Genomic DNA, 12,513 nt, shown 5'->3' with positions numbered 1-12,513 from the left:
CGCGGGGGCACAGTGTACGTGCTCATTAATAATAATAAGAATTTCGTGTGTTACATTCTTCGTGCGCATCATACTGTCAAATGCAAACGCTTGCAAAATCTTGTCGCGGAGACACAGTGTACGTGCTCATTAGTAATAAGTATATCATGTGTCACATTTTCTGCGCATCTAATTGTCGAATACATAAGTTTGCAAATTCTTAGATTTTGCAGCTGCGACTAAAAAATTACGCTGCGAAATACGCGAGCGGATGGCGCGGGTGGCGCAGGCGACGCGGGCTGCCATAAAAATCGGCCGCAAAAACTGCTGCAAAAGAAATCCGTCGCGAACCACCGCAAAAATCCACCGCGGATCGATAAAATGATCGAAAGAAGATTGAAAAATATGTTAACGTCGGTATACAATATCGGTAATTACCGATTATTGGTATTATGTAAATATGCCGGTAAAAATTATGTAATTACATATTGGTAAAAAATTATGTAATTAAATGTTGATATATTATCAGTAACTACCGATCATCAGTATTGTGTAATTATATGTTGGTAAAAAAATTATGTAATTAAATGTTAGTATATAATATTGGTAAAAAATTACCGACCGTCAGTAATATCGGTATGATCCCCCCAATTACCGACCTCTGAGAATACCCCCCCTCCCCGCGGTGACGTTATACCCCACCCCGGTGACGTCATACCCCCGCGCCCGCGGTACCCCCCCCCCGCCCCACACCCCCTTCAAAGGAACTAGGTTAGAACCGGTCTTTTATACCTACTATTTTGAATTTCGAAATTTTGAATTCAGATTCGGTATCAACGACTCCGAAAACCTTAGGATATCTATTTTCATACAAATCCATCTACTTTCCAGATTCAATCAACCAATTTGGACCCGACATTATTTACATTTTGGAAAATGTTTATAAGTTTGTGAAAAAAATTGTACAGTAAAAAATAAAAATACGTTTTACAGGTGAAAAATAGTACTTTAAAGTAGCGTGAATGAAATTGAAAAATAAAATTTTGTTTTATAACCAAAAATTGGTAAATATGGCAAAAAAACGCAGTTTTTTACTTATATTACTCGATTTATCTTAAAAACCTGACGTGATAGGCATTTTTTTACTGGTAGATTTGACTTCAGCGACCTTGAGTTTACTAGGAAATATTGGCCGGTCGCCGCAGTTTTTTTTGTTGAATCCCACAGGACGTAACAGTTTGCTTATTATAAGTTTTCAATTACATATAGAATATTGACAAAAATGTAGCAAATAGAAAGAACTCTATAAATATATGACTAATATTTGTCATAATACAATATGTTATACATGTTATGTATAACAATGTTATGTTAACAATATGTTGGGACAATCTGTTAAAAATATGCTATATTGTACGCAGTATTGTAACAGATATATGTTTTGAAGTAGCTAGATATAGATACAGATACGGTAAGAAAAGTGTAGTTAGATGATGATACAGATACGAATTTTATATGAATAACTAGTAAACAAGAAATCATTAATACAACGTTGCTACAACGATATTGAAGAACCTGTAATATTGTCAAATATGTAGTGTTTAATATTGTATTAAACATCATTATGAACATACTTTGACCACAATTTGGAAGTTTTAATCATGTTGAAATAGGGTTGCTATAATGTTTTAATCGGCAGAAATATTTTTAAGATGTTGCATTGATCTCAAATAAATGTTAAAGTAACATTTGAAAAATATATTTTTTGTAATGTTTTTAAAACGTTTAAATAATCATTTAAATAATAAAATTTTTAATAATAAAGTTTTTAAATCGTTTAAATAATAACATTCAGAAAAATTATATCACAAAACAACATATGAAAAATATAAATGCAATATTATTAAAAAATGTCCAAACAATACACATGAAGTCAACGTTTCTAAACGTTAATTTAATGTTCCTTGCTTACTGGGTAACTAGATGTAGATACAAATACTTTAAGAATGTATCTATATCTCTTCAGATCTATATCTTTTCAGATACTTCGATTACGGGGCACCCAGTGAGCTCTTACATTTCATTGGTACATATTTTTAGATCTAAAAGAATATGCCAATGGGATACAAGAGCTCACTGAGCGCTCAGTGAGAGGTTATAGTACTGAATGCACCCAATAGGCGCGTTCAGCGGAAAAAGGGCTCAGTGAGCAATCAGCGATTATTGGTTCTTACTGTTAGATTCCTAAATCTAGACAATCTAGTCAATTATATTGACGAATTACTCAACTGTTGTGTAACTTCTGTTGAGTTCGCTGAACGCACCCAATAAAGCAACCATGGTGTAAGAATATAAGAGTTGCGTTCCGTTTCACATATTATACGCGCATTTTCTACAGTATACGTGTTGTAAATTGTAGATAAATGTGCGCATATACGTGAAACGGAACGCGACAAAGTGTTTTATTGTGCATCATGGAGGTGGGAGTAGAACTAATCAGAAAGTTACTACAAAATATACTATGTCAACGTTACATTTGATGAGAGCCATTGAGTTTTTTGTATTTGTGGCAACTTTCTGATTGGTAGCTATTGAATATTTACCAGAATGCATCACCTTATATTCTTACACCATGGAAACAACTTTGCCTCTTGTAAAAAAGTAACAATTATATATGAAATCATCAAAATTGCATTTTATTTCGTATCTGTATCTAAAATGATAAATTTAGATATAGATATGAAATACAATGTAATTAGATACAGATACAGATTTTGAAATGAAAAATATAACTAGATACAGATATAGATACACAAAGAGTAGATACTGCAAAAAGATACATATATCTAGATACGTTACAACACTGATTGTACGTTACATTTGCAATATTGTTACATCAGAATAATGTAAAGTTATGATGTGTTTAATAACTTCACTCTGTACATATATTTATTTTAATGTAATATCTTTATACAGAATGTGCGGAAAACGCAGAAGCTGTTTTTGGTTTAGAGTTACCACAAACTCTCGTACTTGATCGAACTCCCGTGAACGTATCGAGATGTGCCCTAAAAACACGCAAACTGATCGTTGGAGGTAAAAAAGCTGAACCAAAAGAATTCCCACATATGACGGCTATCGGATATGACGATGGCGAAAATAGCATAAGGTGGTTGTGTGGGGGCAGTTTGATTTCAGACAGAGTTATTTTAACAGCGGCTCATTGCAGTTATAGTACAGAATTGTAAGTCGAAGCATATATATTTAATGTTATAATTTTTTCTCTCCTATAAAAACCACAATTGCAGATCTTGATGTGTTTCATTTGTCTTAAAGGGGAGATGCGAAGTGGGCACGAGTCGGCGATTTGAATCTGGCACAGACGAATGATGACGCGCAACCGCAAACTATCCGAATTATAGAAAGAATATCACATCCTGATTACAAACGCCCGTCGGAGTATCATGATATAGCCATAATGAAGTTGGAAACTTCAGTTACTTATAATGCATGGGTGAGACCAGCATGTCTTCCAATTGATTTACCCGATATTGGTTATGATGGCAAAGCAGTTGCTACTGGATGGGGACGAGTTGATTGGGGTAAAATTACAAAAAAGCATCCTTATAATAATATGATAAAAAGGAATTATAAATTTTATGATATACATATAAGTTTACGAATTGTTTAATCAACAATCAATAAATGTTGATTGTTAATCATTGTTACAATAGTATTTAGTCAATTAGAATAAGATTATAAAAAAGCGTTTCTTCTTTTAATTATGTGATTCTAAGAAAAAAAAAATTATAGATCTTATATGATTAAAATGTATACTCGTTTGCGAAATAGTTTAAACATATTCTTTCCGATAAAGTTCAGAGAAGACATCAAATAATCGCAATAATAATCCATTGACCACTAGGATGCATTGAAAAATGGAAAAGTTTTAGAACAGAATTGACGGGGTACGACGAAAAAGAACGGACGATAAAGGAAGCTTACATGATTTTTTTAGAATTCTCGGATTATATTTACAGTCTTCGCAACGCCCACGAAGTTTTCAAAACGTCTAGTATAGATTCATAATACAGAATCCATGACTGGTTCTCATGCCTCACAGAGTAATAATATTTCATGAAACGATAAATTATACAGGATGTCCCACATCACCAAACATATTCTCAAATTTCGTATATAAAATACTTTAGCAAATTTGATATTTTAGATTTTTTGCAGTCCATTAGATTTGGTTTATATTATATTAGATTTGGTTTGAGCCGCGTGGATTCTTTTTCGTTTGATTCCGACGTTTCACGAACATTTCAGTCTGCTTCATCAAGGAGGAATCAGGACGTTACTTCCATAATATTATAAAATTTGGTGGCCCTGAAAAGGGCCAAGATTTTTGTGCCTGTTTCAAATAATTATTGTTTCTTATAACTATGAATACAGAAATGCGACCCGTTTCTGCTATCATCGTCCGTTTTTTTTTTGTTCGTTATCTGGGAAGAACTTCGGCTTCGACCCGACTTTCTCGCGAACTTGATTGATTCGATATCTAATTGAATCAATCAAGTTATCGACCGTGCCGGATATTGGACTGATTATTGACTAACTATTGACTGTCGATTTCTTCGGCAAAAACTCGACTCTTTTCAGGGTCACCAAATTTTATAACAATGGAACGATACTCAAATGTATAAAATATGAAATAATTATATTTCGCGTGTTTATGCAACACTAAAATAAAAAAATACTCTATTTCGACAAACTATATGAACCCACGCGGCTCAAACCCGGAAACCAAATCTAATATGATATAAACCAAATCTAATGAACACTGCAAAAGCCTAAAATATCAAATTTGCTAAAATATTTTATATATGAAATTTGAGAGTGTGTGTAGTGATCTGGGACATCCTGTATAAGAGCATAATTTATCGTTTCATAAAATATTATTACTCTGTAAGGCATGAGAACCAGTCATGGATTCTGTACTATGAATCTATACTAGAGGTTTTGAAAACTTCGCGAGCGTTGCGAAGGATGTAAATATAATTCGAGAATTCTGAATAAATCATGTAAGCTTCCCTTATCGTCCATTTTTTCCGTACCCCGTCAATTCGTTCTAAAACTTTTCCATTTTTCAATGCACCCTAGTGGTCAATGGATTATTATTGCGATTATTTGATGTCTTCTCTAAACTTTATCGGAAAGAATATGTTTCAACTATTTCGCAAACGAGTATACATTTTAATCATATAAGATCTATAATTTTTTATAAGCGATGTGTTGTTGCAGTATTCTATATTAATTCAGTATTCTATATTGAAATAAATTTAATATTTATTTTTTTTTTCAAGAGCAGCTATTAAGAAGCACTTGTCGAAGCCTCCTGAAAACGCTTCTCCAAGATCTCCTTTTACATTACAGTAATTTCCTTGCTAACAAGAAAAAATGCATGGACATTCGGGCGAGTGAAACAGTCGTCGGAACACCGCGTATTGCTCACGTATAGACAAGACAGTGTGAGTCGAGCGTTTTCTTAGTGTGCATCACACGTATTTTAGGACGACATTTCTGTCCACGACGTCTTATAATGCTATCTCTTTCGCTCTTACGTCTGCGATAGAGGATCGCCGCGACTCCCACCACTATTCCCTTTCCAAGCGTCCGACGATCGTATACTGCTAGCCCCCTCCGCCACTCCGCGCTGCTCGTGCCTTATCTACAGGCAACAGTATGTAAGTGACGCGTCATCGTGTGCGAGTCACACAGTATACAGACGGCATTACACCAGTGAGTGTACAATATACACTAGACTCCATTAATACAGTTTTATCCCGAAAAATGGATGATCCAATCGTCCAGTCAGGTGCAACGAATCTAAACATTCGTGCATCATGGATTATTCCAGGAATAACTAAAAACCCATAACTGCTTTAAAACAGCGGTCTGTCACGACATAAAGAATCATCATTAATCTAAAGTAAGGATAATTGTATATAAATATTATTTCTACACCCAGAGCTCTAATTTCGGTATTTACGATATGATAGCCTCCTCCTGTTGCTTCTCTGTCCCTATTTCATCATTTATATCATTTTGAAACATCTCTACTAAACATAAAATTATCAATTCGTTGCTTGTTGATATTTCGGACCACGTATGTTAATGTAAAGCTATTAAACTGACATATAATGACAGATCGCAGGTATTCCTTGAATGTTCCACATACATAATGCACGAATAATTATATTCGTGGCGCCTAACTAAACGATTCGATATCTCCATTTTTTGGGATGGGACTATATTAATGAAGTGTGGTGTATATTGTACATGTATATTGTAAATTTTATAAATATATATAAACGACAGACGAATAAAACCATACGTTTCTTCTTATAATTCTGTATGTTTCACGTGCGGAATTGCTATCGATTCAACAAATACGGACTGTAGCGTATCGGATTAGACGTGTACCATACATAAATATACGGATACATGTTTTCCATATTTATATCTTTTTTCAGATTTTTTTTACATTACAATAACGGACCACATCTGTCTATGGTCAATATATTGATCATAGACACATTGATGATAATCGTGTTCGCGACATGAACCCGCTTCAAAAACCAATTAAGCAGTCTCCAACGGTATCGATAAAGCGAACTGTTTTGTCTACACCATTTGATAAATATTTACACGTTCAATAAAATTATCTTGGCACCTTTGTTTCATTGTGCTACAGTTGCTTCAGATAAAAACAGTACCGCATTTATTCTATCAATATAACGATAAAGGAATGGTTTAAAGTTATCTTATTAAGGCTTAAAACGCTCGACAGGAAATTGCCAGTACGTTACTTTTACACCGTGCAACGTACTGGTACGTTGCATTAAATGTTCACCTTATATTTATTTCATATTTTGTCATAAATCGTCGCTTCTGTAAGAAAGCCTATGTGCATGTTTTATAACTTTAAAATACTTGTGTTATTATATGTAGCATAAAATTCTGTATGTATATTATTATAAACATCATGATTTGATAAGGAATTTTACATAGATCTTTTCTCGGCAGACGATATATCATAATCGCGCTCACGGCTCGGATCGACGCCAAAAAAGCCAAAATATTCTCGGACACGCGTAAACACAGTGAGTCGGAGGGAGAAGGAGCCAGATAGAATCTAGACAGAGTGGAGCGGATCGTGTTATCTTCTTTGATTGGTGCCGCCATTAATTGGGCAAATGTGATATATATAGGCCTGTTTTTTGTAGCTGCACTGCTGAACTAGTGCAATAAGTTAGAGTGAGAAAACGTATATTTGTCTTACTTCAATATATTGCACCAATTTAGCAGTGTAGCTACAAGGAACAGGTCTTATATGATCTCAGTTGTGTTCGTGCTTGTACTTTTTGCACGTTTAGTACTTTTAATAAGACGAACGCCTGGAAGTGTTAACAAATTATAGTTATAAAAATATATTTTTATATGTTATATATATATATATATATATATATACATACATACATACAGGGTTTAAAAAAATTAGACCGACAAAATTTGAGGGGAAATAGAGAACATAAAAACAAAGATATTTTGTTAATAATGTTTTTCTCTACGACGCTTCGTTTTAATGCTGCAGGGTACAAAATAGGAATTTTATGATTTTTATGATTTTAACAAAAAACAAACATATAAGTGGAAAAATTAAATTTATTTCAATTACACATATATATTTTAATCTTCCAAAAACAATGAACAAAAGAACGGAACAAAAATGCGCAATTGATTAGCTCAATTTATAATAAATGTTCAAAAATTCCTCCATTTGCTTCAACGCAAAGATGACATCGTCGAAACATTGATTGTCTCACACGCTCGAAGACTGCAGGAATATTCTGAACCTGATATGCTGCAGCAGTAATTTGGGCTACCAATTCTGCTTCTGTTTCAATAGGTGTCTCATAAATGAAAGTTTTTATATGCTCCCATAAAAAAAATTGAGCTAATCAATTGTGCATTTTGTTTCGTTCATTGTTTGTTAAAGATTAAAATATATATGTGTAATTGAAATAAATTTAATTTTTTCACTTTACGTTTGTTTTCTGTTAAAATCATAAAATTCCTATTTTGTACCCTATAGTATTAAAACGAAGTGTCGTAGAGAAAAACATCATTAACAAAATATGTTTGTTTTAATGTTCTCTATTTCCTCTCAAAGTTTGTCGATCTAATTTTTTACACCCTGTATATACAAGATGAGTCATTTTAATCGAACCAGGCAAATATCTCGAAAAATATGGAAGACACGGAAAAATATTTCAAACAAAAGTTATATGGTTTGGAGGGTGACATAAGATAGTGTAATTAGCTTGACCCTGGATAGTCATTTGAAAGTTACGTGAAGGTCACCTTCAATTTCTTAAATAGAAACCTCCACTTTTCAATGCATATTCTTGTAGCTTACCTCGAGAGCTTTCCAAAACACTACAATAAAATATTTTTTCATTAAATATCTTTCGAGTTAAAAAGCTTCAAAGTTACAATATTGTTACCATTAGCATTGGTATCCGAGGTGTTCAACAGGCGGCTGAAACCTTTTGAGTGTTGTTCAGGGCTATGATCTTGACATTTGTCAAGGTAAAGGCGATTGGAGGCTGTTTCTAATATTTTCATTTCTTCAAATTTTACAGTGAAAACAAAATAATTTAAAATCATGGGGTAACATGTGGAGTCCGATTGATTCGAAAGGATCATATGAAGGTCACAATGCTTCGTCGGGGCCACAAAGAAGCACACGTGTGAAATCCCATTAATAAATTTCTTTAATAATCCCATTAATTATTTCTTTAATAATCATAGGATTGTGACCTTTATATGATCCTTTAGAGTCAATCGGACTCCACATGTTACTCCATGATTTTAAATTATTATTTTTGTTTTCACTGAGAAAGTATCGAAAGCGCGGTTTGCTATTAGGCCGGAACTAGTGATAGAAACTTTGCTCCGCGAGCAGCACGCATCAGTACGGGAGGGGGTTCCATGAGCCTCACGGACACGGTCGTGTGAATGTATGCTGATGCGTGCTACTTGCGGAGCAAAGTTTCTATTACTGGCCGGGATCAGTGCTGCAGAAATATACCCGCGTACACCGCAGCGTGCGAGAAGAAGGAACCCCCTCCTTGCGCCTTCTCTTAACGCACACACAAAACGTTGCTGCTCCGTCCATCGGTGTGAAGCGGTATCGCTCATGTAACGGAGCGAGAAAGAGAATGGTGTTCGCTCCTTTCAGAGAGAATCTAGACAGAGTGGAACGGATTTGCCGGAAGTCCGCTTTAGTTGGGCAACTTTTGGTGACACGCGAAAAATTTAATCTCCTTAAACTTCAGATTCCGGTTACTATACATATGTGCACCGGTTTAAATTACTGTAATATAAAATATAGTTAAAAAAAATTTGAAGAAATGAAAATATTAGGAACAGCCTTCAATCGCCTTGACCTTGACAAATGTTGTCAAGGTCATGGCCCTAAACAACATTCAAAAGGTTCCAGCCGTCGGTCGAAAATCTTTGGTACCAATGCTAATGGCAACAATATTGTAACTTTGAAGCTTTTTAACTCGAAAGATACTTAATGAAAAAATATTTTATTATAATGTTTTGGAAAGTCCTCTAGGTAAACTATGAGAATATGCAATGAAAAATGGAGGTTTCCATTTAAGAAATTGAAGGTGACCATCACGTAACTTTCAAACGACTATCCAGTGTCAAGCCAATTGCACCGTATTATGTCCCCCTCAGAACCATACAACTTTTGTTTGAAATATTTTTCCATATCTTCCATATTTTTCGAGATATTTGCCTGGTTCGAATAAAATGACTCACTCTGTATGTGATTGTGATTGTGTGTGTGTGTGTGTGTGTGTGTGTGTGTGTGTGTGTGTGTGTAGATTATATATATATATATATATATATATATATATATATTTTTTTTTAGCAGATTTTGTGCAGAGTCTGTTAGCACACAATATCTGTGATAGCAAGGCAACAGATTGCACACAATTTTTAGCTCTGTTGGGGAACCAACCTGTGCTATGTTACGCTTGCTCTCTATTCAATTTTGTATTACATATATTTATACATTGTACATAAATAACTGCACATTTCATAAATTTATGACTAAATAAAAGTTAAAATAAAAACACATTTTTTTTTATTGTAATATTAACACTTTGATTTTGCTAATATCAATTCGTAGCACTATAACATTATGTTCGCAAAATATTACTGAAATATTATTGTGAGTAAATAATACCAGCAATGTACAAGAGTAAATAATTTATTTTTTAACTATATTTTATATTACAGTAATTTAAACCGGTGCACATATGTATAGTAACCGGAATCTGAAGTTTAAGGAGATTAAATTTCTCGCGTGTCACCAAAAGTTGCCCAACTAAAGCGGACTTCCGGCAAATCCGTTCCACTCTGTCTAGATTCTCTCTGAAAGGAGCGAACACCATTCTCTTTCTCGCTCCGTTACATGAGCGATACCGCTTCACACCGATGGACGGAGCAGCAACGTTTTGTGTGTGCGTTAAGAGAAGGCGCAAGGAGGGGGTTCCTTCTTCTCGCACGCTGCGGTGTACGCGGGTATATTTCTGCAGCACTGATCCCGGCCAGTAATAGAAACTTTGCTCCGCAAGTAGCACGCATCAGCATACATTCACACGACCGTGTCCGTGAGGCTCATGGAACCCCCTCCCGTACTGATGCGTGCTGCTCGCGGAGCAAAGTTTCTATCACTAGTTCCGGCCTAATAGCAAACCGCGCTTTCGATACTTTTCTCTCTCTGGAATAAAAAGATATGCAGATCTCGAACGCGCAAGAGGCGTCCCGCCGCAACCTAATATGCCCTCCTTCTTCTAAAGATATCAATTAACATTTAAAAAATGTAATGTTAACATTTTCTTTATGTAAAAATGCAGAAGTTTTAACACATAGATCATGTTAATTTAATATTCTAATTTTCAAAACTACTTTTTAAAAAATGTAAAAATAACATTTTATATTAATTAAGTTTAACATTATATGAGGGTAAATCAATAAATATTCGTGTTAGGAATAAAGACGCAAGTTTTTCATAATAATTTTTATTTTTCAACGTAATCTTCTTTTAGAACGATATACTTTTTCCAATGTCCCTGCCATTTCTTTAACCTCTCCAAAAAATATGATTTGTCAAACTCTTTAAAATAGTCTTTTGTCCGATGACCTCCTCGTTTGAGCTGAATTTTTTTCCCACGAGCCACGTTTTCATATTGGAGAACAGAAAGAAGTCGCAGGGATCCAGATTGGGCGAATACAGTGAGTGCGGCAGCAATTCATAGCGCAATTCATGCAATTTGGCCGCGACGATTTCGGATAAGTGAGCTGGTGCGTTGTCGTGGTGGAACAGCACTTTTTTCTTTGCCAAATAGGTCGTGTCTCCTTCAATTTCTCGTCGAATTGGTCCAATAATTCACTGTAGTACTGCCCCGAGATCGTGCTTCCTTTCTCCAAAAAGTCTATGAAGATTATTCCCTTCTCAAAAAATCATGGCCATGACCTTTCCGGCCGATGGGACTGTGTTTGCCTTCTTTGAAGCAGATTCGTCCGGAAAAGTCCATTGTTTTATCTGTTACTTAGTCTCTGGCGTATAGTGATGAATCCAGATTTTATCAACGGTGAAAACTTGACGCAAAAACTCCTACGAATTTCGCTTAAAAAGGTCCAAACACTGCTTCGAAATTAACAGCCATATCCGATTGTTGTCCATCGTGAGCAATCGCGACCCCCATCGGGCCGACAGCTTTCTCATTCTTAACTTATAATGTAAAATATTGTTCCGTACACGCCTACGACCTCTGCTATTTCGCGTACTTTCGTTGAGCGAGAATCATGTCGTGGACCTTTTCAAATATTTTCTCAGTAACCATGTCTGTCCGACAACCTGGGCACTCCTCATAAAAAACAGATGTACGGCCACGTTTGAATTCGTTGAACCAATATCTCACGGTTGTGAGGGTTCCCCATAGACAGCATCCAACTTCGCTTTTATTTCTTCGTACGTTTTTCCATTCAAAAATAAGAAGCGAATTACGGATCGATATTGCTCTTTTTCCATTGTATCGAAAAACACCAAACACATTTAATACAAATGGCTGTCAAATCAAAACTAACCTATGAATCAGTCTGTTTTTTATGGTGTCGTTTGAAAATGGTAGTATATGATGGTAATGTTAACTTCCCTCAGCAACGCCACCTGTCTTCAAACACGGATATTAATTGATCCACCCTTGTATATATTAGGACCTTAACTTAGTTTTCGCTCAAAAAATACTGAGAAAAAGCATTTATTGTAAAAAATTTATTTAAATTATTTCAATGAAAGTATTTTCCATCACTTTCTACAACTTTTTGCCATCTTTCTGGCAACTGGGCGATACCATCTCGATAAAACGATGTTTGTTTCGAAGC

General features: G+C 35.0%; 1 protein-coding gene across 1 annotated transcript in view; it reads left to right on the top strand.

Moving 5' to 3' along the window:
• The window catches only part of LOC116851959 (serine protease snake-like), a 192,607-nt gene that overhangs the window by 19,877 nt on the left and 160,217 nt on the right, over window positions 1–12,513 (top strand). The window contains exons 2-3 of the mRNA XM_032831892.1: window positions 2,956–3,223; window positions 3,316–3,581. Coding sequence (XP_032687783.1) covers window positions 2,956–3,223; window positions 3,316–3,581 — 534 coding nt within the window. The remainder of the gene's footprint in view (window positions 1–2,955; window positions 3,224–3,315; window positions 3,582–12,513) is intronic.

The sequence above is a fragment of the Odontomachus brunneus genome, unplaced genomic scaffold (genome assembly GCF_010583005.1).
Source record: "Odontomachus brunneus isolate Ranch 3 - 2012 unplaced genomic scaffold, Obru_v1 Obru_scaffold_197, whole genome shotgun sequence".
NCBI classification, from domain to species: domain Eukaryota; kingdom Metazoa; phylum Arthropoda; class Insecta; order Hymenoptera; family Formicidae; genus Odontomachus; species Odontomachus brunneus.
This window is presented reverse-complemented; position numbering and strand designations above follow the sequence as displayed.